The sequence below is a fragment of the Physeter macrocephalus genome, unplaced genomic scaffold, assembly GCF_002837175.3.
Source record: "Physeter macrocephalus isolate SW-GA unplaced genomic scaffold, ASM283717v5 random_614, whole genome shotgun sequence".
Classification (NCBI taxonomy): domain Eukaryota; kingdom Metazoa; phylum Chordata; class Mammalia; order Artiodactyla; family Physeteridae; genus Physeter; species Physeter macrocephalus.
Genome location: NW_021145833.1, coordinates 22,963 through 46,284, shown reverse-complemented (window position 1 = coordinate 46,284; position 23,322 = coordinate 22,963). Strand labels below are relative to the sequence as shown.

The following is a 23,322-nucleotide window of genomic DNA, read 5'->3' as shown; positions in this document are numbered from 1 at the left end:
CAGGCTCAGCGGCCATGGCTCACGGGCCCAGCCGCTCCGCCGCATGTGGGATCTCCCCGGACCGGGGCACGAACCCGCGTCCCCTGCATCGGCAGGCAGACTCTCAACCACTGTGCCACCAGGGAAGCCCCAATAGTAAATAAATATACTTTTGAAATAGAACAGCTCAGGACACAACCATCTGTTACCTTTTATCCATGTCAGGTCAACACCCTGCTCCATGACAATTTTTTTCCTACTCTGATAGGAAAAATTTGCTAAATAAAACTCGTCTTGATTTAAAAATGTCTCATAAAACTGGAACTTTATTTTGGACTTTTCTCTTGAAAATATGCTTATCTTTGTTCCTGGCGACAGTTCTTTTTCCCTTAGTTCTAGGTATCCAGAGTTTGTGTCAGTTCTCATTCTGTTCTCCCTGGGTGCACTGTCTTTGCCCCTTTTATAGCCAGTTACTGCAGGAAATGCATTTTTTAGCGCTGTGTTGTTTCCTTTGTACCTTTTAGGGGATGATGGCAAGGCCTTAAAACTGACATGCTAGCACATCACATCTCTAAACAGGCAGTGTTATAGCAAAGGAAGAATGTACTCATTTCACTCAATTGCTTGCTTGCTTAGGATATAGCTTTTCTTATTATCAGAGTGAGTCTAAGCAGGGGAGTGCATTTGACACTGTTAGTGTATGCATTTGCTAATGCAGTGAACACCTATTGAGCACCTACTGTGCTCTAGGCACTGTGCTGGCGATATAAAACTGGCTGTGGTCCCTGCCCTCAGGGAGATTACTGTCCAGTGAGGGGCCAGAGAAGTGAACAGATCATTATGGAGTGTGCTGCATGCCAGGAGAGATGTGAGCACAGGCTGCTGTGCTGTAGTACCGTGGGAGTGTCTGGCTCAGACCAGGAGGATCTGAGAAGGTAACCCCTCAGATAAATTCTGAAAGACCCGAGAGAGTCTTCTTCTGAAAAAAAGGCAACAAAGAGTTTGGGGTCCTGAAGTCCACCTGCCCCAGTTAACCATCTCTGTAACCTGGGACACCCTAGTCCCTCGGTGACCCCAGTTCCTTTTCTGTAAATGGTGATGATCCTAGTAGCTGCTCTCAGGGTGTGGAGAGGCTTTTATTAGATAATGGATGGCGAGTGTTCAGTAAAGTGCCTGGCATATAATCTTCTCTCACTAACTTTGAGTTATGGCCCCTGTTCTTCAAAGGAAGTGAGGGAAGAGAGTTGATCCGGGTGTGGTGTGTGTGGATCCCTCCCTCTCTCCCAAAGTCTGGGAACCACTTGCAGTTGACTGTTAACCAAGCAAGGAAGTAGCTAGAGATAAGGCTGAAGAGGAGTTAAGTATGGGGGGTGGGGGGCTGGGTGCAGACCCTACTAAATGGGCTTGGTAGTAGTGGATTAGAAGAGGATAAGACCGATTTTGATGCAGGCTTAACTCTAATAGCTAACACCTTATTGAATGATTACTGTGAGCCTGGTCTAAGTGGTTTACATGTTAAGCAACAACTTTTGAGATAGCTACTGTTGTCATTCTTTGTTTACAGATGAGGAAGATGAGGCACCAAGAGGTTAAGTAACTTGCTAAAAATTCTGTAGTTAGATAGTAGGATGGAGCTGTGACAATTCCAGAGTATGTCCTCTGTACTGCTTCTGAGTGTGGAGGATGGAAAGAAATGTACAGATTCCAGAAATATCGAAGAAAAATCAGTAGGATTTGATCATTGGATGTGGGGAGGGAAGAAAACTAAGAATCAAGGATGCCTCTTAGTTTTCTGGCTTGGGCAGGTGGAAGGGCCCTGGAACTGTTCTTGGGGTGGTGATGCAGAGTCAGAAAGGGAACATGGTGAGTTCAATATGGGACCCACTGATTCTGAGATTACTTTGAGCCATTGAGTAGGCAATTGGAGAGTCTGGTCTGCAGCTCCCTGAGCGCAGAGCTGCAATTACTGATCTAGTAGGCATCAGCCCATAGGCAAAGGTTGAAACCATGGGAGTAGATGTTCTATTTACCTTTTAGTTTCTCTTTAACAGGGTATAGACTTTTTTTTTTTTTTTTTTTTTTTTTGCAGGGTATAGACTTTTAAGCTTACATTGCTCCCTTCCTTCATTTATTTATTAAGCAAACTGTATCAGGCTCCCACTACGTACAAAGCAGCTAAGTTAGGAGCTGGAGATAAGTATGTGAATAAGCTATAAATGGTGTCTTCAAGTGGCTCATAATCCATCAGGAGAGAAAGTCACGATACTGCTGTGGATGGTGTAAAACAGAAATATGTGCAAAGTGCTGTGTAAAATAGAGGAGAGACTGGCTACTTATGAGATGGGGGTTGGGGGGGGAGTGTCACAGAAGAAGTAACATTTGCCATAGATCTTAAAGAATGAAGAGGACTTGGCCAAGCAGAGAAAGGGGGTAGGAAGGCATTCTAGGCCAAGCAAATAGCACGTGCTCCGATGGGCAGGCCTGAAGGAAATCTGCATGTCTGAGAAAGGGCGAGCAGTTCAGGGTGGCTCCATGGCAGGGTGCAGGGGTGGGTCCAGCTGCCTGGGCAGGAGGATACAAGGGCCATTTATGTCCATAACCGGTAGTTAGGATTTGGTCCTAATGTCGATGGGGAGCCAGTGAAGGGACTAATATGGTCAGGTTTGTGTTTTGTCTCTAGATCTCTTCTTCGATTCCTCAGGTAGGCTTCTCATTTTTAAGATCAGTTATTATCTTAGTGACCAAAATAAAAACCAATTAAGTTTCCCCATATTTGGTTTAATTCACTGCAGACTCTCTGTTCTCAGTGTCTGAATTCCTCAGTTTTAGGTGACTTGAGTTTAGTTGAGAATGTATTGAAAGCAATACATGCTTATCCCATGCTTTTCCTCACCTTTTAGTCAATAGGTTTCTTCTTTGGAGCAGTTCACATAGCTGCCCTTTGTGATGTTGCACAAATACTTTGTCTAGGTTTGTTGCTCGCTTGGCATTTGTTTGGTCCTCATGACCAGGAAAATATGAAAGAACTGTGACAACCACATTCAATTTTTTTTTTCTGGAGTTGACCTTGATTGTATCATGGAGCTGGCTGTCCCTGATACTGTGGAATAACAGGGAAGGCCTTTCATTGTAATTTGCTAGTTCAGGTTCCCAGAATAAGGTTACTTACTGGGCTTACAGAGGCCTGAGGGGAATCTCTGACTAGCTGAGTTGAGGTGACCTGTACCGACTCTTTCTCCATACAGGCCTGCAGAGATTTCCTTGTGTTAGCCCAGACCCACAGTAAAAAGTGGCAGAAGTCCCTGCAGTATGAAAGGGACCAGCGTATCCGCCTGGAAGAGACCCTGGAGCAGCTAGCGAAGCAGCACAACCACCTGGAGAGAGCCTTCCGAGGAGCCGCGGTGCTGCCGGCAAACGCCGCTGGCAGTGCTGGTTCTGGCAAAGGTGAGCTGCTTGCTTGGCTCCTGGGCAGCCTGTTCTGATCCAAGCCACATGCTTTTCTGCAGCTGATAGAGAGAGCTCCAGATTCTCCAGAATCAGCGACTCATGTGAGATGGAATTCGAGCCCTTTATTTCTTCTGACTTCCCCATTGCTTTCTACCATTTGTTACTGTTTGTGGTTAATATTTGAAAGCTCCAGCTGTGCCAGGTTTTGATAAATGCAGCCAAAGGAAACAAATGTGGCTTTCCTCCTTGTAGGTCAGTGCTGCTCCGGCAAAGGAGACCTGAGTGATGAGGATGACGAGAATGAGTTCTTTGATGCCCCTGAAATCATCACCACGCCTGAAAATTTGGGCCACAAGTAAGTCATTCTTGATTCCCACCCCCCACAAAATGAGCATATCTGGCCATGGAAAGGTTAGAAATGTTTCAGTGGGAGTGTCATAGTTGTTTACTAAGATATGGACTCTTCCTTATGTAAGTGGAAGACTGTCAGCTTTTTTACATGAACAAGTTCTCCAGAGATGTCTATTCATACGTACTGTTTTCTGAGTGTCGTCGTTTGATCACTCCTCAATAAGTTTGTGCAGTGTCCTTAGCATTCTGCTTTGTAAAGACATGGTGAGGACCAAACTCTAGTTCTGATCTTTATGCTAATTCTCATACGCTTCCCATCTGTGTAGACGTACTGGCAGCAACATCAGCGGAGCCAGCAGTGACATCAGCCTTGATGAACAGGTAACTCTTATTTGGGAATTACCAAGACTGGGGGACTTAGGTGTCATTCCCAAGGATTTGCTTATAAAGTACTAAGAGAAACAGAAAATACTGATTTGATTTTTTTTTTTTTTTTTTAAGCATGGGGGAAGGGAAGCTTATAAATACTGGGTTTTCTGTTCTTTGTGGGTGATTGAATGGCTTTGTTTCTGCGCTTAGTACAAGCATCAGCTGGAAGAGACCAAGAAGGAAAAGAGAACGAGGATACCATACAAGCCAAACTATAGCCTCAATTTGTGGAGCATCATGAAGAACTGCATCGGAAAAGAACTCTCCAAGATCCCCATGCCGGTGAGGGTCTTGCACGACCAGGCTGTGCCCGGAAGGCCTCTCAGGCCCCGGTCAGAAGGGTGCTGCCGGCACAGCCTCCACCCACTCCTGTGGCAGTTTGTGGCATGGTCCTTGTTACCCTTACAGTCATAAACGATCCCTCAAAACTAGCTGCTTTAATTTTCGCTAGGGATCTGGTATGTTTCCAGATCACCTAGAATCAGATGCACTTGTTCAGTAACAGTTATTTATGAGCAAATTCCTATGCCAGATGTGCCGAGGACCTGCAGAGATAAATTCAGCATCGTTTCCGTTTTCAAGAAGCATGTAGTTCAAGAGACAGACATGAAAACAGGTAGAAAATACTCCTTTCTATGATGGGAAGTACTGTGCATACAGAGGTTTGGGGAGACAAAAGCAAAACCATTCATTCCAACCAGGAAGCTGTGGACCATCTACCTCCCTGGTGAAGGAGGTGTTTGGACTGACCTCCCTGCCTCCTGTCATGCCCTCCTCCAATCTGTCCACACTGTTTTAAAAAGGGATCTTTTTAATATTGCAAATGTAGTCATGTCATTCCTTAGCTTAGAATCCTTTACTAGCTCCTTACTGCTTTGAGAGTAGCCCCGATCCCTTAGTGGGCTTGATACTTCCTCCCCAAGGACAAGGCTCCACCCATACACATGCCGTGTTCTGGTCTTTGGGAGTTACCTTCAGGGACTCACCGGCATCTTCTTTTTTTTCCCCCCCTCAGGGCATTTGCACACACTGCTCTTTCTGCCCAAACTCTCATCAGCTTCCCACCCATCTATGCCACTTTTCTTTCGTCCTGGCTGATACCCTTTTTTTCAGGATTCGACTGTGGTGTCGTCTCTTTCAGCAGACCTTCACCCGTGCATCTGGTCAGGGTGAGCCGCCTCTTCCCTGTGTTCCAACAAGTGCCACTGTTTATTTCTGGGCAGTGGGTTTAACTTGCTGGTTCACTCCCCAAGAGTTTAATGACTGCCTAGCTGCCTGGGGTTGTATCAGTGTATCAGGTATAGGTTCAGTTTAAAGAATCCAAAATATGTTGGTTTAGACCAGGGGTCAGCAAACTGTGGCCCTGGGGCCAAATCTGGCTGCCATCTCTACGGCCTATAAGCTAAGCATAGTTTTTATGTTTTTAAATGGTTGAAAAATATCAAAAGGAGGATAATACTGTGTGATATGAAAATTATATACAATTTAGATGTTAGTGTCCATGACGTTTATTGGAACACAGTAAATGCTCATTCATTTACAGATTGTCTGTGGCGGCTTTCATCCTAGAACAGCAGTGTTGATTAGGTGTGACAGAGGCCATATGGCCCTTGAAGCCTAAATATTTACTATCTAACCTTTCACAGAAAAAGCTGGCCAACAAATATTAGCTTAACTCATTATCGCGTTGAAGTCCAGAAGTAGGTGGTCCAGGGCTGGTACGATACTCCACACTGTCATGACCAGGCTCCTTTCTGTCCTGTTGTTCTGCTGCCTGTGGCCTCAATTCCTAGGTGTTAAGTGTCTGCTCCAACTCGGGCCATCAGGATCGCATTCCAGTCAGCAGGAAGAGGGAAAGAGGAGAAGGGCATGTCCTGCCTTTTAAGGGTGCTTCCTGGAAATTTCATGGACCATTTTCCCTTCAATCTCTTTGGCCAGAACTTAGTTATATGGCCTCAGCTAGCTGGAGAGGAGACTAGAAATGAAGACTTCTTCTATTCTTGGTGGCATGACCTAGTTAAAAATTGGGGATTCAACTACTTGTAGCAGAAGGGAAGAATGGAGAGTGGGGGATGGCTGCAGGCTCTGCCCATAGCTGCTTGCACGGCATACAGACAGCATTCTCCTAGCCTCTTGGGGCTGATGGACCAGTGAGTGTTTTCTGCCTCTCCATAGACTGTTCTTCATGGGCAGAGACTGGTCTTTATATCCTTGATGCTTAGCCAGTGCCTGGCACATGTATATCATTCAGCAAATGTTAAAGTAATTAGTTAACTGAGTCTTGGAAAACAAATAGATTTGTACGTAAGTGCATAGGATTTCTGTTAGAAAAATGTTGATCTCCAGACAGGAAGAGGCCATGAGTAAGCACACTGGAGAAGCATAAAATAAGTGGTTGACTAGGGGCCTGAAAAGAAGCCCCGCTTCTTTGCCTAGTGCCTTGAAGGAAGTGGTGGAGAGGTAGGCTGGAAAGGCAAGTCATTGCAGCCTCAGAAATGCAGTTCCTGCTTAGAGATAGGTTCTGAGTCCAGGTGACCTCTGTGTCCTACTTTACCATCAGTTCCTTGTTGACATTGTTACAAGGAATGTGCAGTCCTGTACCTGTTGGCCTGTGGATCTAGTCCTCACCCTTCCCCTGCTCTGTGCTGTGTCACAGGAAAGCTGATCCCTCCAAGCTGTGTTTCTCAGGCTTCCACGTCTGCTGGCTCTGGCTGGGCTCCACCAGTGCAAGGCACCAGAAGGAGTTTGGAGCGGGAGGAAGGGAGAAACCCCAGGGTTCTCCCCGCCCCGGCTGCATTCTCTTGGGCAGTGCCCTGGCAGCAGCTGTGTGGCTCTGGTTTCCACTGGACAGGCCCCCCTGAGGTCTTAGCTTCTGCGCACGCCTCCGGCCTCTGTGCTGCAGTAATACCACGGCTGCTCTTTGTTCCTCCTGCCTGCCGGCAGTTACGGCTTCCTGCTGCTGCTGCTAAGGTCTAGGCTGTCATCTTAGGCTGCCCAGCTCTCCATCAGCCATATAACCGATGCCCGGCTTTTTTCCGCTGTAAATTCTCAGATTCGTTTGTTTCCCTGTTAGCCCTCTGAGGGATAAAATGACCAGTATAAAAAGCTTGGCACTTTCAGAGAAACTGTGGTTCCCGGAACAGCTGTTGGGGGGCAGGGCTGTGTGTGTGTGTGTGTGTGTGACAAGCGGCGATGGGCTAAGTAAGGGTATACTGATTCTAGGCCCAGGTGGTGCTCATCTGTCCTGTAGCCACCAGCGGAGCACATCACCTGTCCCATTTTCCTCGAAATGTCTGGAAATGTTACTGCACGTTGCCTGCAGTTCCGCCACGGAGAGATTTTGTTGGCATAGTTAATAAGTACCGTCTTTTACAAAGACACTTGAGGATTTGAGTTCTGTCCAGCTGTTTCCCCTCGGTGTGCATTTTTCTTATCATAGTGCTTTTCTCCGTGCGGACGGCATGGCTTTGGAGCGTGGTGCACTGTTTTTAGTTGAGGCAGGGTAGATCCTACTTCCCCGTTGGGAAATTTTCACAGAAAAATGCTTAGTATATTTCTCAGAAAAAGCAGGCTCTAGTATATTATTATTATTTTTAATGTATAAATGCAGAGAAACAAATATGAAACCATTAATAGTGGTTATCTTTGGGTGATGGTATTTCAAGTAGATGTTTTCCTTTATACTTTGTTTTCCAAAGTTTGTTATAGTGGAAATTACAAGATGTTTCATAGTTGGGAGGACAGTAAGCATTAAGGTAGTATGTGACTCAGAGATTGGGGGTAGGAGGTTGGATAAAAATGCAGAAAAAGAAAAAGAGGTAGGACTGTAGGAAAGAAAAGTGTGGTTTTTGTTTGTTTTATTAACTGAAATTTTGCCTTAGGTCAGCTCCATTCAATACAAAGGACATTTTTTTCTTCCTTCCTCTCTTCTTTGCACTCAACTCAGGCTAGTGATACTCAGGCTTATTTAGCTGTATTGCTGGTTAAATAAGCTTTATGGACTAGCCTGGGAACCTAACCTCTTTTTATAGTAATTTTTTAAAGTAGTAAAGTCATCATGAATTCCAGACAGTCAACTTAGAAGCTAATTCTTTGGGGGATGAGGGGACAATGTCTCTTTTGTTCACTTCTCTATACCCGCTGAGTTGTATAGGGTCTGGCACACACGAGGGCTCAACAAATATTTGTGGCATGCATGGACATCTTCTGCCTGACAGAGGTACACGGACACACACTTGCTTCATCCTGTAGCCGCAGGATGCCCTAAGTGCCCTAAGTTGGCTCTAAAACTTGAAAGGTAGAAGCACTCAGAGCCCTCTCTTAGCCCCCAGCATGAATACTCCAGGTGCAGAGGCACAACTGTCCAGCCTCAGAGAAGAAAGCAGGATCCTGGCCTGGTGTAGAACTGAACTGAGACTCAGCGATGGTCTAGTCTGGGAGTGGAAGCTCTAACTACTGCAATGTTTTTTCCACTAGTCAGGACACGACTGCACTTAGAATTTACTGCCCTTTCTCTCCTCCCTCAAAAATGTTAAATACCTGACTTCTTCTCTGCGTATACTTGTGCTGAAGTCCATTTCCCCTTTTATTCATTCAATACCTATTTGATGACAGTTTCTCATGGGCCAAGCATCAGTGGCTCTTGGATATGCAGTGGTAAGCCGAAGAGGCACGGTTCCCATCTCAGAGTGCTTCCAGTTAGTGAAATAAATGAAAATGGAGATTTCCACCACTCATTGACATGAACAGTTGACCAAGGAGAATGGGCCGCTTTCAGGCTAGATCTTGGAGCTGCTCTACTGAGCAAAGGCCTCTTCTCTTGCCAGTGATTTGTTTTATCGTATTGACGTCTCGATATGTGTCTCCCTCCGACTGCAAAAAGAAAAAAAAAAAAGGAAGAAAGAAATTGTCTCATTGGGATGTGTGGACAAAGTTTTTATATCTGCTCTTTTCCTGACAGGTAAACTTTAATGAGCCCTTATCCATGCTTCAGCGCCTTACGGAAGATCTGGAATACCATGAGCTGTTAGACCGAGCTGCAAAGTGTGAGAACTCTCTAGAACAGCTCTGTTATGTTGCAGCTTTCACCGTGTCCTCCTACTCCACTACTGTCTTCCGTACCAGCAAGCCATTCAACCCACTCCTTGGGGAGACCTTTGAGCTAGACCGATTAGAGGAGAATGGGTACCGATCCCTCTGTGAGCAGGTAAAGGAGCCTCAGGACTGTGACGCGTTTCCTTTTTGAAGAAAGGGATGATTTTTTTGGTTGATACCCCTGGGTGTTAACGTTTGCAGAAATTCCAGACGCCGTCATCCCAAACTGCCTTCTTTTCCTTCAGGACTTCCAACACTGGAGGCCCTGGTATTCATCTACTCCTATGGGTGTAAACATGTCAAGTGTGAATTTGGGGGGCTTATCACCGGTTAATAGGCAGTGTCTTTCTTTTATCCTTTCTTCCTTTTAATTTGAACCACTGATTTCTTCAAGGTGAGTCATCATCCCCCTGCGGCTGCACACCACGCTGAGTCCAAAAATGGCTGGACGTTGCGTCAGGAAATCAAAATCACCAGCAAGTTTCGAGGCAAATACCTCTCCATTATGCCCCTTGGTAAGGCCGCCATCTTTGTAAGAATTTGTGCTCCAGGAAGGAAAGCTTTTCTGGCAGGATGGAGGAGGTTACTGGTTCAGTAGTCAGGAGCCTGGAGGTCTGATTCAGGCACTGAACCTTGTGAGCTAGCTTTGTGCAGGTCATTTAACTTCTCAGCTGCTGGGGGTGGGGCGGTGTGTGTGAGACTCTTTAAGGACCCATCCGGTCATAAGTTCTTTGTCTTCTTAGCTATGTTTAATGCATCTTTAAGTACTATTTTAGAATACACATTTTAGCATGCATTTTTAAAATTCTATCTTTTAGTTGGTGTTGTTTACCCCATTACCCTAGCAATCAGATTCTCTCTGTAGATCAGAACTCTTGTGACTGCAAGGTTAGGTTTCCTGGGTAGCCCCTCCTCCTCCTCCTCTGCTTTCTCCCCTCTCTCTTCCTCCACTGGAGGGGTTAGGTATCATTTATGTAACAGCTGAACTCCAGGTAAAATGAAACTTTATTTTAAAAGACCTTATTGGATTACAAGTTAATTTTGCACCAAGATCAGAAAGATCAGGCCTGGGAATAGGAATCCTAGTATGCAGTGTTTGTGTGTCTGTACTTTAGGGGAAATGAGATTATTCAGAAAGGGTAGTAGATTCTTGATGATCTTTTGAACTAGAGCCAGCCACATTTGGCCATGTGTGTACTGAAGAGTGAATGTTGGTCTGCAGAAAAAGAAACACAAAGCAGGTAGACAGAAAGCAAGTGGCTCCCTAGAGACAGAGCTGATAGTAACTGCCTGAGCTCTCGATGGCTTTCCATTTCCTGGTTCTAGTCTTTCATGTGGCAGAGCTGCAGTGCTGGGTTATTGCGGTACAGTCTTCTGCTTTAATAAATCCCCCTTTCTCTCAGAAACACACAATGTAGCAGGTACAGTGCAAACTAGAAATCAGCCAGAAAAAAATCCAGGGATGGGGGGCTTCCCTGGTGGCGCAGTGGTTGGGAGTCCGCCTGCCGATGCAAGGGACACGGGTTCATGCCCCGGTCCGGGAAGATCCCACATGCCGCGGAGCGGCTGGGCCCGTGAGCCATGGTCGCTGAGCCTGCGCGTCCGGAGCCTGTGCTCCGCGGCGGGAGAGGCCACAGCAGTGAGAGGCCCGCGTGCCGCAAAAAAAAAAAAAAAAAAAAAAAAAAAATCCAGGGATGTTCGTAACATATTAAAAGACAAGAAACTGAAATGTTAACTCTTTTGCTTCATGGTTACTATGCAAGAGGCCCTTAGATGAAAAGGAGGCGAAGTGATTTTGGTCTTGATCTTTACTGAGAACCTTTGAAAAGGTTCTAATTGCTTAACTCTCTTTGAAGCTGATAGCTTCCGAAGCGTGTTAGGTTAAGAGTAGTAAACACCTGAGATGTTCACACCTAATCTGCAGAACCAGGGTGTCAGTGGTCGTATTGCAGTATAACTTTCATCCATGGAGAAGAGTTTCAGAGGCCCCCTGAGGATTGCTAAAGGGATGGGTTATATGTATTTAATTCTAAGGAAGGTTATATACATTTTAAAAATGGCAGTAAACCTAAATTACCAGCGACGTGCTGTACATTTTCTCTGTAATTTTGACTAATCTAGAATTCTTTGAGGGGTAAATAACTATAGGAACATGATATAAGTGGCAGATCTAATTTTTTAGAGTTAAAAAAATCTTTGATAGGATTTCATTCCTTTGGTTGTTTAAGGATTCATCAGGATGTATTATCTTAAGTCACCCCAGCTATTAGATACTGAGTATATCTGCCACGTACTAGGTATGGTTCTAAGGTGCTCGGGAAATGTAAGTGAACAAAACAAAGATCCCAGCCTTTGTAGGGAGATTGAACAAGAATTGACATAGTGGGACTTCCCAGGTGGTGCAGTGGTTAAGAATCCGCCTGCTAATGCAGGGGACATGGGTTCGATCCATTTTCAGTGGTGTTCAACTCTCAGAGGGTAAATTGTTAAGCCAAGAGATGTCATTGAAGAAAGACAAATGGACAGGGGTGTGAGTGAGTAGGCAGATGGATGGTTTTTTGAGGTGGTGGAAGGTAGTCTGAGTCTTCCAGTAAAATAGACTGAAAAGGTTAGAGTTCTTGCAATCTGGAAAAAAGAATGCTTCTAGGAAATGTAATTGAAGTTTGCAAAATTATGAAGACTGCGGTGGAGGATAAATATGAGTTTGCTCATCCACTCATGGAATTGGGTGGTAGCTTCAAGTTTAAAGAGATACATTTAAATAGAGGATTATTTTATAGTTTGGAGTTCTCTAACCCAAGAAGAATCACAATTTGATATTATGAATGAAACAACCACTCAGCCTGTTGATCTCTGTGTCAGTGACACTGCTGGGCTCCAGGCACCTTGAATTTGCCCCAGCAGCACTTTAGTCAGAAAGTCCTCCTTATATATTTTATCCGTTTTTCCAATTTCTACTTTTTGATTAGAGTGATTAATCCATTTATATTTATTATAATTACTGATTAGTTAGGATTTACATCTGCCATTTTGGTATTTTGTTTCTGTACATCTTATGTCCTTTTTTGTTCCTCCTCTACTCCTCCGTTAGTTCCTTCTTTTATGTTGAATAGATATTTTTCTAGTTTACCATTTTAATTCGCTTGTTATTTCTTTTACTGTATTTTTTAAAGGTATTTGTGTGGTGGTTATCCTGGGTATTAAAATTAACACCTTCTAATAATCTAGTTCAGATTAATACCAGCTGAATTTCAACAGGATATAAAAACTTTGCACTTATATGGATCTATTACCTTTTCCCTCCTTTGTGCTTTTATTTTCATACAAACTATTTTTCTACATTATAATTCCATCAACAATGTTTCTTAACTGTTGCTTTATGTGGTTGTCTTTTACATCATATAGGAGAAAAAAGTTATAAGCAAAAAGTACATTTATGCTGTCTTTTATATAGTTTAATTGCTGTTACCTTTACTGGTCTCTTAATTTCTTAAGGTAGATTTAAGTTACTGCCTAGTGTCCTTTCATTTCAGCCTGAAGGACTTCCTTTAGCATTTCTTGAAGAGCAGATCTGCTAGCTAGGAATTCTTTCAGTTTTTGTTTTTCTGGGAATGTCTTAGTTCTCCTTGTTTATGAAGGATAATGTTGCTGGACATAGAATTCTGGGTTTGATGGTCTTTTACTTTCAGCATTTTGAATACATCATCCGACTGCCTTCTGGCCTTGATGGTTTCTGAGGATCACTTGTGTATGATGCATCACTTCTCTCTTACTGCTTTCAGGATTCTCTGTTTGTCTTTGTCTTTCTAGTTTGATTATGATCGGTTTCAGTGTGGTGCTCTTTGAGTCGATCCTACTTGGCATTCATTGGACTTCTTGGAAGTAGAGATTAGTGTTTTTCATCAAATCTGGGGAATTTGGGGCCATTATTTCTTCAAGTGCTCCAACTGTTATCACCACCTCTGGCAGCTGTTGTGTTAAATAATTGCCACGGATTGTTTTGATAATTGCCCCAGGAAAAAGGCTGAGGTGAGCGGGTGCTGAATCAGATCAAATAAAGATAAGCCCAGCGAGTGGGAGTTTACAGGGGGCCCCCAGATAGGTCAGATAATGACAGTACTTTGGAGCTGGGCTTTGGGAGCTTCACACTGTTCTACTCCCTCCAGTGTTTGCTAGACTGCTTGCTGGTTTTCACGGCTACCATGACGGTGAGGCTACCAGTTTTCAAGGCTACTGCTGAGCTGGGGAGAGAAGGATAGGAATGGGGCAAGTTAAAATGCCACAAAGCTCATTTTGCTTACTGAGATTCAGCCATTTTTCTTGAATAAATGTTTCTTGGAGTATTGTAAGCCTTTGGTTAATTTCCAGAGTTATGAAAAAGTTGATTCTGATCACTTCTGTTAGTGTGTTCTTGTTGATTTTACTGGGGAGCTGATACATGGAAGTTCTTACTCTACCATTCTGCACGTGGCTGTCTTCCCCTTTATACATTTTAAATGGCTCAGTTTTGGGATCTTTAACTTATTGTCAAGTTTTCAACACACAAATAATATGTAAACGAAGGTAGTCATGGGGTGTTCTTTATTTTTCCACTATCCCGGTGAACTGGAATGGACACTGCAGAACAACAGGTACATCATCAGGGTGGGATACAGGGTTATGGTATTGGACTGTACACATGTTCTGCTCTTATTTTGAACTTCAGCTCTAGCTGTCACTAGCTCTGTGACCTTGGGAAAATTATTTGACCTCTCTAAGCTCAGAGTCTTCATTTGGTAAAATGAGGATGTGGTAGGTTGAATAATGCCCCCCGCCCCCAAATAATATCCACATCCTAATCTCTGGAACCTATGAATTTATCACTTTACACGGTGAAAGGCACTTTGGACGTGTGGTTAAGGATCTGGAGATGGGGAGATAATCCTGGATTGTTCTGTGGGCCTAATGTAATCAACAAGGGTATTTATAAGCGGGAGGCCGGAGGTTCAGAGTCAGTGACAACAGAAGCAAGAGGTTTGAGTGATGCTAGGAAGGGTCCACAAACCAAAGAATGCAGGTGGCTGTAGTAGCTGGAAAAAGCAAGAAAATGGATTCTCCCCTTGAGCCTTCAGAAGGAACACACACCTGCTGACACCTTGATTTTAGACTTCTGACTTCTAGAACTGTAAGAGAATAAGTTGTGTTATTTTTTTTTAATTTATTTATTATTTGTTTGTCTTGGGCTGCATTGGGTCCTCATTGCTGCGTGCGGGCTTTCTGTAGTTGCGGCGAGCGGGTGCTACTCTTCGTTGCAGTGCGAGGGCTTCTCATTGCGGTGGCTTCTCTTGCTGTGGGGCACGGGCTCTAGGCACACGGGGTTCAGTACTTGTGGCACGCAGGCTCAGTAGTTGCGGCTCGCGGGCTGTAGAGCGCAGGCTCAGTAGTTGTGGCGCACGGCCTTAGTTGCTCCACGGCGTGTGGGATCTTCCTGGACCAGGGCTCGCACCCATGTCCCCTGCATTGGCAGGCGGATTCTTAACCACTGCGCCACCAGAGAAGTCCCAAATTGTGTTATTTTAAGCCACAAGGTTTGTCATAGCTGGTTTCAGCAGCAGTAGGATACAGATGTAGCCTGCAGCTAAGGTATCAACAAATATATGAGTGCCCACTGTATGCTGGCAACTATTCTAGTTGGGTACATAATGGTGAACAAAAGCTACTTTGCCCTCATTTAGCTTGCATTCTGAAGTAGACACAAAAGTAAATGAAACAAGTACTTTGATTTTATATAGTGGTGGTTCAGTGAAGAAAATAGAGTAAGCGGAGATGGGGTGAATGACGGAGGAAGGAGAGTGTTGTGTGTTCCCTTCTAGCGGAGTCAGGAACTTCTCTGAAAAGGTTACATTTGAGCAGAGACCTGAGAACAAAAAGAAACAAAACCAGAAGGTGACTGGCAGAGAGAACCCCAAAGATAAGGGCCCTGGGTATGGAGCAAGCATAGCACGCATGAGAAACAGCAAGCCCACAGCAGCTGCTTCAGAGTGAGGAGGGGGACGCGGTGGATGAGACCAGAGGGTAGGCGGGGGCCTGCTCTTGTCGCGTCTTGCGCACCGTGGAAAGGAGTTGAGTTTTATTCTAACTACAGTGGGGAGTAATGGAGAGATTTTATGGTGTGGAAAGTTGATATGACATGTTTTAAACAGATCATTTTGACTAGAGACTTGAAGGGGGCCAGAGTGGAAGCTGGGAGGCCGCAAAGAGGTTCGGGCAAGAGCTGCTGGTGGCTTAGACTGCAGTGGTGAAGAACAAGCGATTTAGGCCATAATTAGGCAGAGCAAATGTTTTTGAAGATGGCTGTGAAGAGTAAGTGAGTGAGGAGAGCCTAGCACGGTGCCTGGTACACAGCAGGTGTTCTCAGCAGAGCTGCCATTGCTACTGTCAGTGTCGGTGTCACCATTGTTATCCTCATCAGCGTGACTGCTGCTGCAGCCACCAGGGCTACTTTAACCTTTTTGTACAAGAAAGACACGCCTCAGCCACGTTTAGTGTTCGTGTCATTAGTGGTTACAGAGGGAGCGTAGAGTTATACCGTTACTGGAATTAAGTGTATTATTTAATGTATATATCTTCTGAGATTTTTTGATGATTTTGAACGTCCACTCACCTCTGTTGAAGCCGCTGAGTTTGGTTTGGTATTCATTTGAGAGTCTAGGAGCAGGAGGAGACCTGACGTACTGAGTGCTGTAAAGGGTACAAGTCAGGACCAGCCCCATGGAGAGACCCACAGCAGAGGGTGTGGGGGGATCCTGGACGCGAGTTTCCACGCCCTCTCCCCATGAAATCAGGGCCCAGCAACTTCCTGGCACATTGAGGTGTTTAACATCCTAGAAGCTCCACCAGGCTTCCTTGTCCAGAGATTTTATTGGGGTTTCATCGTGTGGGCAGGGCACAGTTGATCAAATCCTTGGCCACGTGACTGAACTCAATATCCCGGCCTCCTTCCCTCCCTGGACGGAAGGAAATATCGTTCCCAGGAGGTCAGGAGGCCAGGTCTAGCCCATATCAGGTGACCCGCAGCCGCTGCTCTCTAATGACATGGTGGGTCTTTCTGGCCCACCCTCGTCCTAAGTCATCTTGTTGGCATAAGCTATCTCGGGGCCCACCCGAGGCACCTCATTGGCATATATCACCAGGGCCCTCATGAGTAACAAAGACACTACTGTCACTTGGGAAATTGCAAGGGTTTAGAGGTTGGACAAAGACCAGACAAATTCTTTATTATACAACACATGCTCACACATCTAATGAGTGGTGGAGCCGCCAGTACCCCTGCTCTACCCACTACTCCCTTTTTTTTTTTACTATTAAGGCCCATAGGTAGACAAGTGGTTTGCTTAAAGTCACACAGCTAGTTACTCACAGTAGGGCTTGTCCCCAGTACTGACTTCCAATGTGTGCTCTTTTCCATAATGCCGCTTTATTTTTTCATGCTGGGGCAGATGTGACCTGTTCCTGTAAATTTTGCAGCTAGTATGGCAGGTGCAGTTAATGAAATATTGGGGTTTTTGCTTTCATTTTTATTTCTACATTTGCAGAATACTACTTCCCAGCTAAGCTGTATCAGCTGTCAGTGTTTGTCCTCATTAGTTATATTTTATTCATAAATTTTAAAATCACATGAAAAATTCAATCAGTGCTTCCAATATCTATAAAGGTTATAAGTCCTTTTTGACTTGTTGTTTTCTTTTTAAAAGTAAGAAATATTGATAAAATAAAATCCATCATTATTTCTAGCCAGCGTGGTGCTATTTTTCTAATGTTTGGCTTAATTTGCCTACCACTCTCTGCTTCTAGGTAGCATCCACTGTATCTTCCACGCAACTGGGCACCACTACACTTGGAAAAAAGTTACCACGACAGTGCACAACATTATCGTGGGCAAACTGTGGATCGATCAGGTGAGTAAAGGGACTCAACATGCTTCTGAAGTTCAGAAGAATACCTTCCTACGTCCATCTTTGTAGTATTTAGGACACGTGAGCTGGCCCCCGACTGCTGTTACTGGTTTATCGCTTTTGCCTGAGGAATTTCTCTCAGGCAGTAATCCCACCCGCAAACTCCCCGAGTTTCTGTACCACAAACTATTACCTATAAATGACCAAGTTACAACATTCATTCAGTGACTACTCTACTAGGGCTGTGTTAGGTACTATGAAGAATACAGGAAAGTAATAAACATGGCTCCCATCCTTCTTCCTTTCATTATTCATCACACATTTGTTGCCAGGCTGAGTGCTAGGTCTTGGGAGTACAAAGTCATATGAGGCATTGTCCTGCCGAGAGTTATTTTATCATTGGAGATACATGACAGATATGTGTAGGATGAAAAGTATTTGACAAAATAGACTAGTGTAAGAGCTCTACCAAAATACTATCTAGGGGCTTCCCTGGTGGCACAGTGGTTAAGAATCCACCTGCTGATGCAGGGGACACGGGTTCAAGCCCTGGTCCAGGAAGATCCCACATGCCGCGGATTAGCTAAGCCCGTGCGCCATAACTACTGAGCCTGCGCTCTAGAGCCCTCGAGCCACAACTGCTGAGCCTGTGTGCCACAGTTACTGAAGCCCGCGTGCCTAGAGCCCATGCTCTGCAACAAGAGAAGCCACTGCAATGAGAAGCCCGCGCACCACAACGAAGAGTAGCCCCCGCTCGCCGCAACTAGGGAAAGCCCGCACTTAGCAACGAAGACCCAACGCAGCCATAAATAAACAAACAAACAAACAAACTGTCAAACTGTCTAATTCATTGTCAATTTGCTTTTAAGACAGTGGTTGCAGTTAATTCAGTAAAGAGAGGGGATACTGTCTGAGCAGTCAGGAAAGGCTTCACGGTAGATGTGGGAATGAAGCTGAGTCTTGAAGAGCTTTTTGGGATTTGCAAGATAGGAAGGAGGAGAAAATGCAATGAATAAAGTGTAGAAAGGCCCACCATATGTAGGCTTGAAACGGTGAGCAGAATACTTTAAGCACAGAGTTCATGAAGGGTACGAGTGGAGGATTGGTTTGGGAAGGTAAATTATTATGTGAATATCAGTGTGTGTGCTGAAGGTCGAATTATGCCACTGAACATGTGACACAGTTTTTTTTAAAAAAGGTCACTTGGCCTTGATTCCAACCTGGCGTACCAAGATTACAAAGGGATTCCACAGCATCTCAAGGTTGGCTAAGACCTGAATCTTAAGTACAGGAAAGCGAGAATGTAAGATTGAAAAGAATTGTGAGGCATGGGGCTTAGCATATATTCAAGTCATCCAGTCTTAATAAAACCAATCCATGATTCTTTTCTTTTTATAGTCTGGCGAAATTGATATTGTGAATCACAAGACAGGAGACAAGTGCAATCTTAAATTTGTTCCTTACAGCTACTTCTCTCGGGATGTAGCAAGAAAGGTAAGAGAAGTTGAAACTAAAATGTTTTTCACTTAGTGTGTATCCCATAGAAAGTCTGCTCCTTTGGAGCTGGTGTAGATGGTTGGTGTGTGTTCATAAAAAAGGAGAAAGTCAGCAAAAGACAACAAGTTAGAATCTTAAATTTGTTCCTTACAGCTACTTCTCTCGGGATGTAGCAAGAAAGGTAAGAGAAGTTGAAATTAAAATGTTTTTCACTTAGTGTGTATCCCATAGAAAGTCTGCTCCTTTGGAGCTGGTGTAGATGGTTGGTGTGTGTTCTGGTTGGTGTGTGTTCATAAAAAAGGAGAAAGTCAGCAAAAGACAACAAGTTAGAGAGTAAAAGTCAAGAGCAATGAGGGATTGGCATTTCCTGGTGGTCCAGTGGTTAGGGTGCTTTCAACTGCCACGGGCCCGGGTTCGATCCCTGGTCGGGGAACTAAGATTCTGCAAGCTGCGCAGGCGTGGCCAGAAAAAAAAAGAGCAATGAGATTTGAAAATGGGAAACAAGGAAGGATGAAGGAAAGGGTTACAGGAAGAAGGCATGGGTAGTTTGAGCCCTGTGAAGTCTGAGTGAGAGTTCTGGTACCACTGCAATGGAATTGTGCCGTGAGTTTTGATGGGAGAGTGAAGAAATCTGTTTGTGGCTCTCTCTGATTTCTGGAGAGAAGAATAGAACATAATTCTGAGCATAGTCAGATCCTTTTCCTACATATATCATTACAACAAAAATCCGTACAACAAAATGGTAATGAAACCTCCGACTCTTGACTCCGTTATTTTAAGCAGCTCAAGAAAACATAACAAAATAATTTGAATGGCTCCATGGAGTTTGTCATAACAGGATTTAACCAGTATTTACCCTAGGACTTCGGTTTCCAGAGTAGTCAGGTAAGCTAACACAGCGAATGCCGTACTCCGGAGCCCTGCTCTCCCTCTTTGTAGGTGACAGGGGAAGTGACAGATCCATCAGGAAAAGTTCACTTTGCCCTTCTGGGGACGTGGGATGAGAAAATGGAGTGTTTCAAAGTACAGCCAGTCATCGGGGAAAATGGGGGTGACGCCCGGCAGCGAGGCCACGAAGCAGAGGAAAGCAGGGTCATGCTGTGGAAGCGGAATCCTCTACCGTGAGTACCAGTGTGGGTCCCGCCCGGGTCCTGCTGTGACTCAGCCTTGGAGCAGTGTTGTGGCATTTCTGCCTTCCTTCCCACTTAATTCTGTGAGGGACTGAGCGCGGGATATTGGAACCTGGACAGATGACCAGAAGGTTGTCCCTGCGTGGTTGGGTTGTAGCGTGCCGTGTCCCAGGAAAGTTCAAACTATTCAAACCACGCCTGCCAAAAACATTTGGTGTTTCCTAAAGGTCCTTTGGATTGTGATTCAGAAGGGTGTTTTTCTATAATTTAGAGTAAAACTATTCAGAAGTGGCTAGAGGAGAAAGATGCCTACCCCCTGTGGCCCAAAGGCCTGGCAGCAGTATAAAGGTCCCTGAGATAATGTGCAGGACTTGGAAATAAATTAAGATGGAGGCCATTTGTGTCCTGTCATTATTTAGTACGTTCAGTCCTCCGTAATCGCCAAGATTATCCCAGAAAGAGGCTAAAAAGAAAGCAAAGGAAACAGGAAGAAGGAAGTTTTATTTAGTAGAATGTTTCATCCTTCCTAATTTCACCTGGGCATAGCACAGGCCCAGAAAACTATCCAGTTGGGTGATCCTGGGGAGGGGATGGGGAATGGTCCAGTCGGGTCTCTTAATTAGGTGAACCTGATGTGGTCCTAGAGTCTTTCCATCGGTAGAGCAGCCTGGGTGATGTAGCCCTTGTAGTGAACTTAGTTGGTGCTCTTTAACTAACAAGGGTCTCAGCTCCGGCATCACCCTTCCTCTTTGTCACCCTTTACTTTTAGGAAGAACGCAGAGAACATGTACTACTTCTCAGAGCTGGCTCTAACTCTCAATGCCTGGGAAGCTGGCACCGCCCCCACAGACAGCCGGTTACGGCCCGACCAGAGACTGATGGAGAACGGGCGCTGGGATGAGGCGAACGCTGAGAAGCAGCGCCTGGAGGAAAAGCAGAGACTTTCCAGAAAGAAGCGAGAAGCCGACGCTGTGAAAGCCACGGAGGACGGTAGCGGACGCCTTCCACTCTGCTTCCCAGTCCCGATGCGTGGCCAATGCCCGTGTGTTTTCGGCTCTAATTCTGTTTTTCTTTACCCTCTTTCCCTCTTAGGCACGCCCTACGATCCCTACAAGGCTCTGTGGTTCGAACGGAAGAAGGACCCCGTTACCAAGGAGCTAGCCCATGTTTATAGGGGAGCGTACTGGGAGTGTAAGGAGAGACAGGACTGGAGCTCGTGCCCGGACATTTTCTGAACCAGCCCTGACAAGAGGAGGAGGAGCCAAAGGAGAAGAGGACAGAGGATGCACGGGAAAGCTGGCAGTCGTGACTCTCTTACCGAGAGCTTTCCTCAAGTTTGTCTGTCTTAACCAATCATTTTTTCCAAATCAATCACCAGAAGCAGACACCGTGGGTGGTGATTGGCTGGTTGCCTTAGCGGATTGAAACTGAAATCGACATTCTAGATACTGTGTGTGTGAGGGAGAGGCGTCCTGGCTGAGTGTTAGTGTCATCCCACTTCTGCAGCATCACGTGCTCTTGACTCTTCCTCTCCCTCTCTGCCCCGGTTGAGATGCTGTCCCTCCCCCTCCCCCTACAGAGCCTGCCCAGCCAAGACCTGCGGAGGAGGAGGATGCGGGGCGTTCCGGTGCTGTTCAGAGCGAGAGCTGATTTTAGAGGTTCCCTTTAAAAACAAACACGTAAGACTCACCAACAGAGGCATCGTGAATGCTCGTGGTGGAGCTTAGGCTGGTGGAGCTTAGGCGTGACGTTATGAAGTGTTCACAGATGGGGTCAATTTAACGGGGTGTCCGTGTGGAGAAAACCGCGGCACTGGAACACTTGCGAGAGGGACTGTTTTGCAAGGCCGGGACGTTCAGAGTTAAATTCTTGGAAGTTTCGATCTTCACTCGCGTAAAACACCCTGCTGCTGTTCTCCATCTCCTTTGACAGCAACCAGGGCCACTTGGGTGGTCGGTAGGAGGCTTGCATTATCCTCGAAAAGGGGTTTTACGGACTCGCTCAGGCGGAGAACTTCTGAGAACACGAGGCAGGATGGAAGAAGACTGCTGGCCACTGTTGCTTTCCCGTTCTCTCTTCTCCCTCCGCACAATACTGATTCGGGTTTGTGCCCTGTGGAGCAAAGCATTACCTGTCCCGTTCTGATACACTTCAGAATCTGAGAGAAGGAGTTTATCTGGAATAAGTTTTCACCATCTCTCAAGCCCCATGGACTGGAGCCACCTCTGGAATAATGCGTTAAGTATCTGTATATTATATATATGTAGAGAAAAATCTAATTCTTTTTTGGTTTGATTTTCCTTCTTCCCATTAAGAATCTTGATTTTTGATATCACTTGTCTCCCTGGGACTCTCTCTTGGACACACTGATGTGGATTGGAGCCCCCTCTGCTTTCCCTCTTTCAGGGGCAGACAGATTCCAAACCTGAGCAGGACCCCACCCAGCGGTTACTGAGCAGGGACTTTGTCCATGGTTTGTACCATGAGGTGCCCACTGCTGTCTAAAGTCTGCTCTTCTAGTTACCTGGCTCTTGAAAATGAAATCCTAACCTCTTTCCTACCTTTTTTCCTTCTCTTACTAGGAAGAGTATGGGTAGAAAGTCAGGAGGGTGATTTCCGGTTTCAGCCTGCCTCCAGCCTGCCTCTGTGCAAATCTCAGCGCACAGAGCTGGTCCCCAAAAGAGCCTTCTTCCTAGGAATGGGGGCTAAAAGCACTGTCACGTGGGGTGGGTAAGAGAACTGCTCCTGCTGGGCCCTGGTTTCCTCCAGTTTTTTGTTCTGTATTTGTTTAAGTTGTCTTGTTCAGAACTCTAACCCCTGTGCCACCCACCCTTGGTTGAGGATCACAAATCGAGGTGCCTTCCTTGTGTGCTTTTTGTTTCTGTTCCTTAACTGCCGAGCCTCAGCCGGTGTGGGTCCTGTGGGGGAGAATCATTCCAGAGGAAGCCATCCCTGCAGGGAAATTGGATTTATACTGGGTAGATGGTACTCTTACTCCTTCCCCACCATCCCTTCCTTCCTAGCTGTGATGAACTTGAGAGAGGGACAACTCCCGGGGAATTTCCTCCTACGAACTCGAACTCGATTCCCAGCATAAGCAAGGGATTGTTCCAGGGCTGCTGCTTTCAAGGAGGCCCATAAAAGCGTTGATGTTACTGGGGTGGGGGGCAGAGCTTTAGACAGCGGGAACTCCCCAAACAGACGGAACTTCCCTGCTCTGTCTCCTGCCCCCCCCACTCCCCGTTCTTCCTCCACCATCTGCACTACGTTTCCAGCCTGATGCCCAGTGAGGTTCCTGCTAATGGAAGCGGCTTCGAGTCCTTCAGGTGAAATAAAGTCACATCAAAACAAAACAAAACTATATATATTTTCGGTTTTTTTGCCTTATTGTTTTTTTTCCAAGAAAACTACTAAATTAAATAATTTTTAAAAAGTCATATTGTTTGTCTGATTCACTTCTA

At 45.4% G+C, this 23,322-nt stretch overlaps 1 protein-coding gene across 1 annotated transcript in view; it reads left to right on the top strand.

Moving 5' to 3' along the window:
• Positions 1–23,255, top strand: part of LOC102995314 (oxysterol-binding protein 1) — a 26,921-nt gene extending 3,666 nt beyond the window's left edge. Inside the window, exons 3-13 of the mRNA XM_028485767.2 lie at positions 3,225–3,423; positions 3,679–3,781; positions 4,104–4,158; positions 4,357–4,488; positions 9,167–9,412; positions 9,695–9,815; positions 17,134–17,237; positions 18,633–18,728; positions 19,671–19,852; positions 20,631–20,851; positions 20,954–23,255. Of these exons, the coding sequence (XP_028341568.2) occupies positions 3,225–3,423; positions 3,679–3,781; positions 4,104–4,158; positions 4,357–4,488; positions 9,167–9,412; positions 9,695–9,815; positions 17,134–17,237; positions 18,633–18,728; positions 19,671–19,852; positions 20,631–20,851; positions 20,954–21,096 (1,602 nt within the window). The 3' untranslated portion in view covers positions 21,097–23,255. The remainder of the gene's footprint in view (positions 1–3,224; positions 3,424–3,678; positions 3,782–4,103; positions 4,159–4,356; positions 4,489–9,166; positions 9,413–9,694; positions 9,816–17,133; positions 17,238–18,632; positions 18,729–19,670; positions 19,853–20,630; positions 20,852–20,953) is intronic.
• The last annotated feature ends 67 nt before the right edge of the window (positions 23,256–23,322 follow it).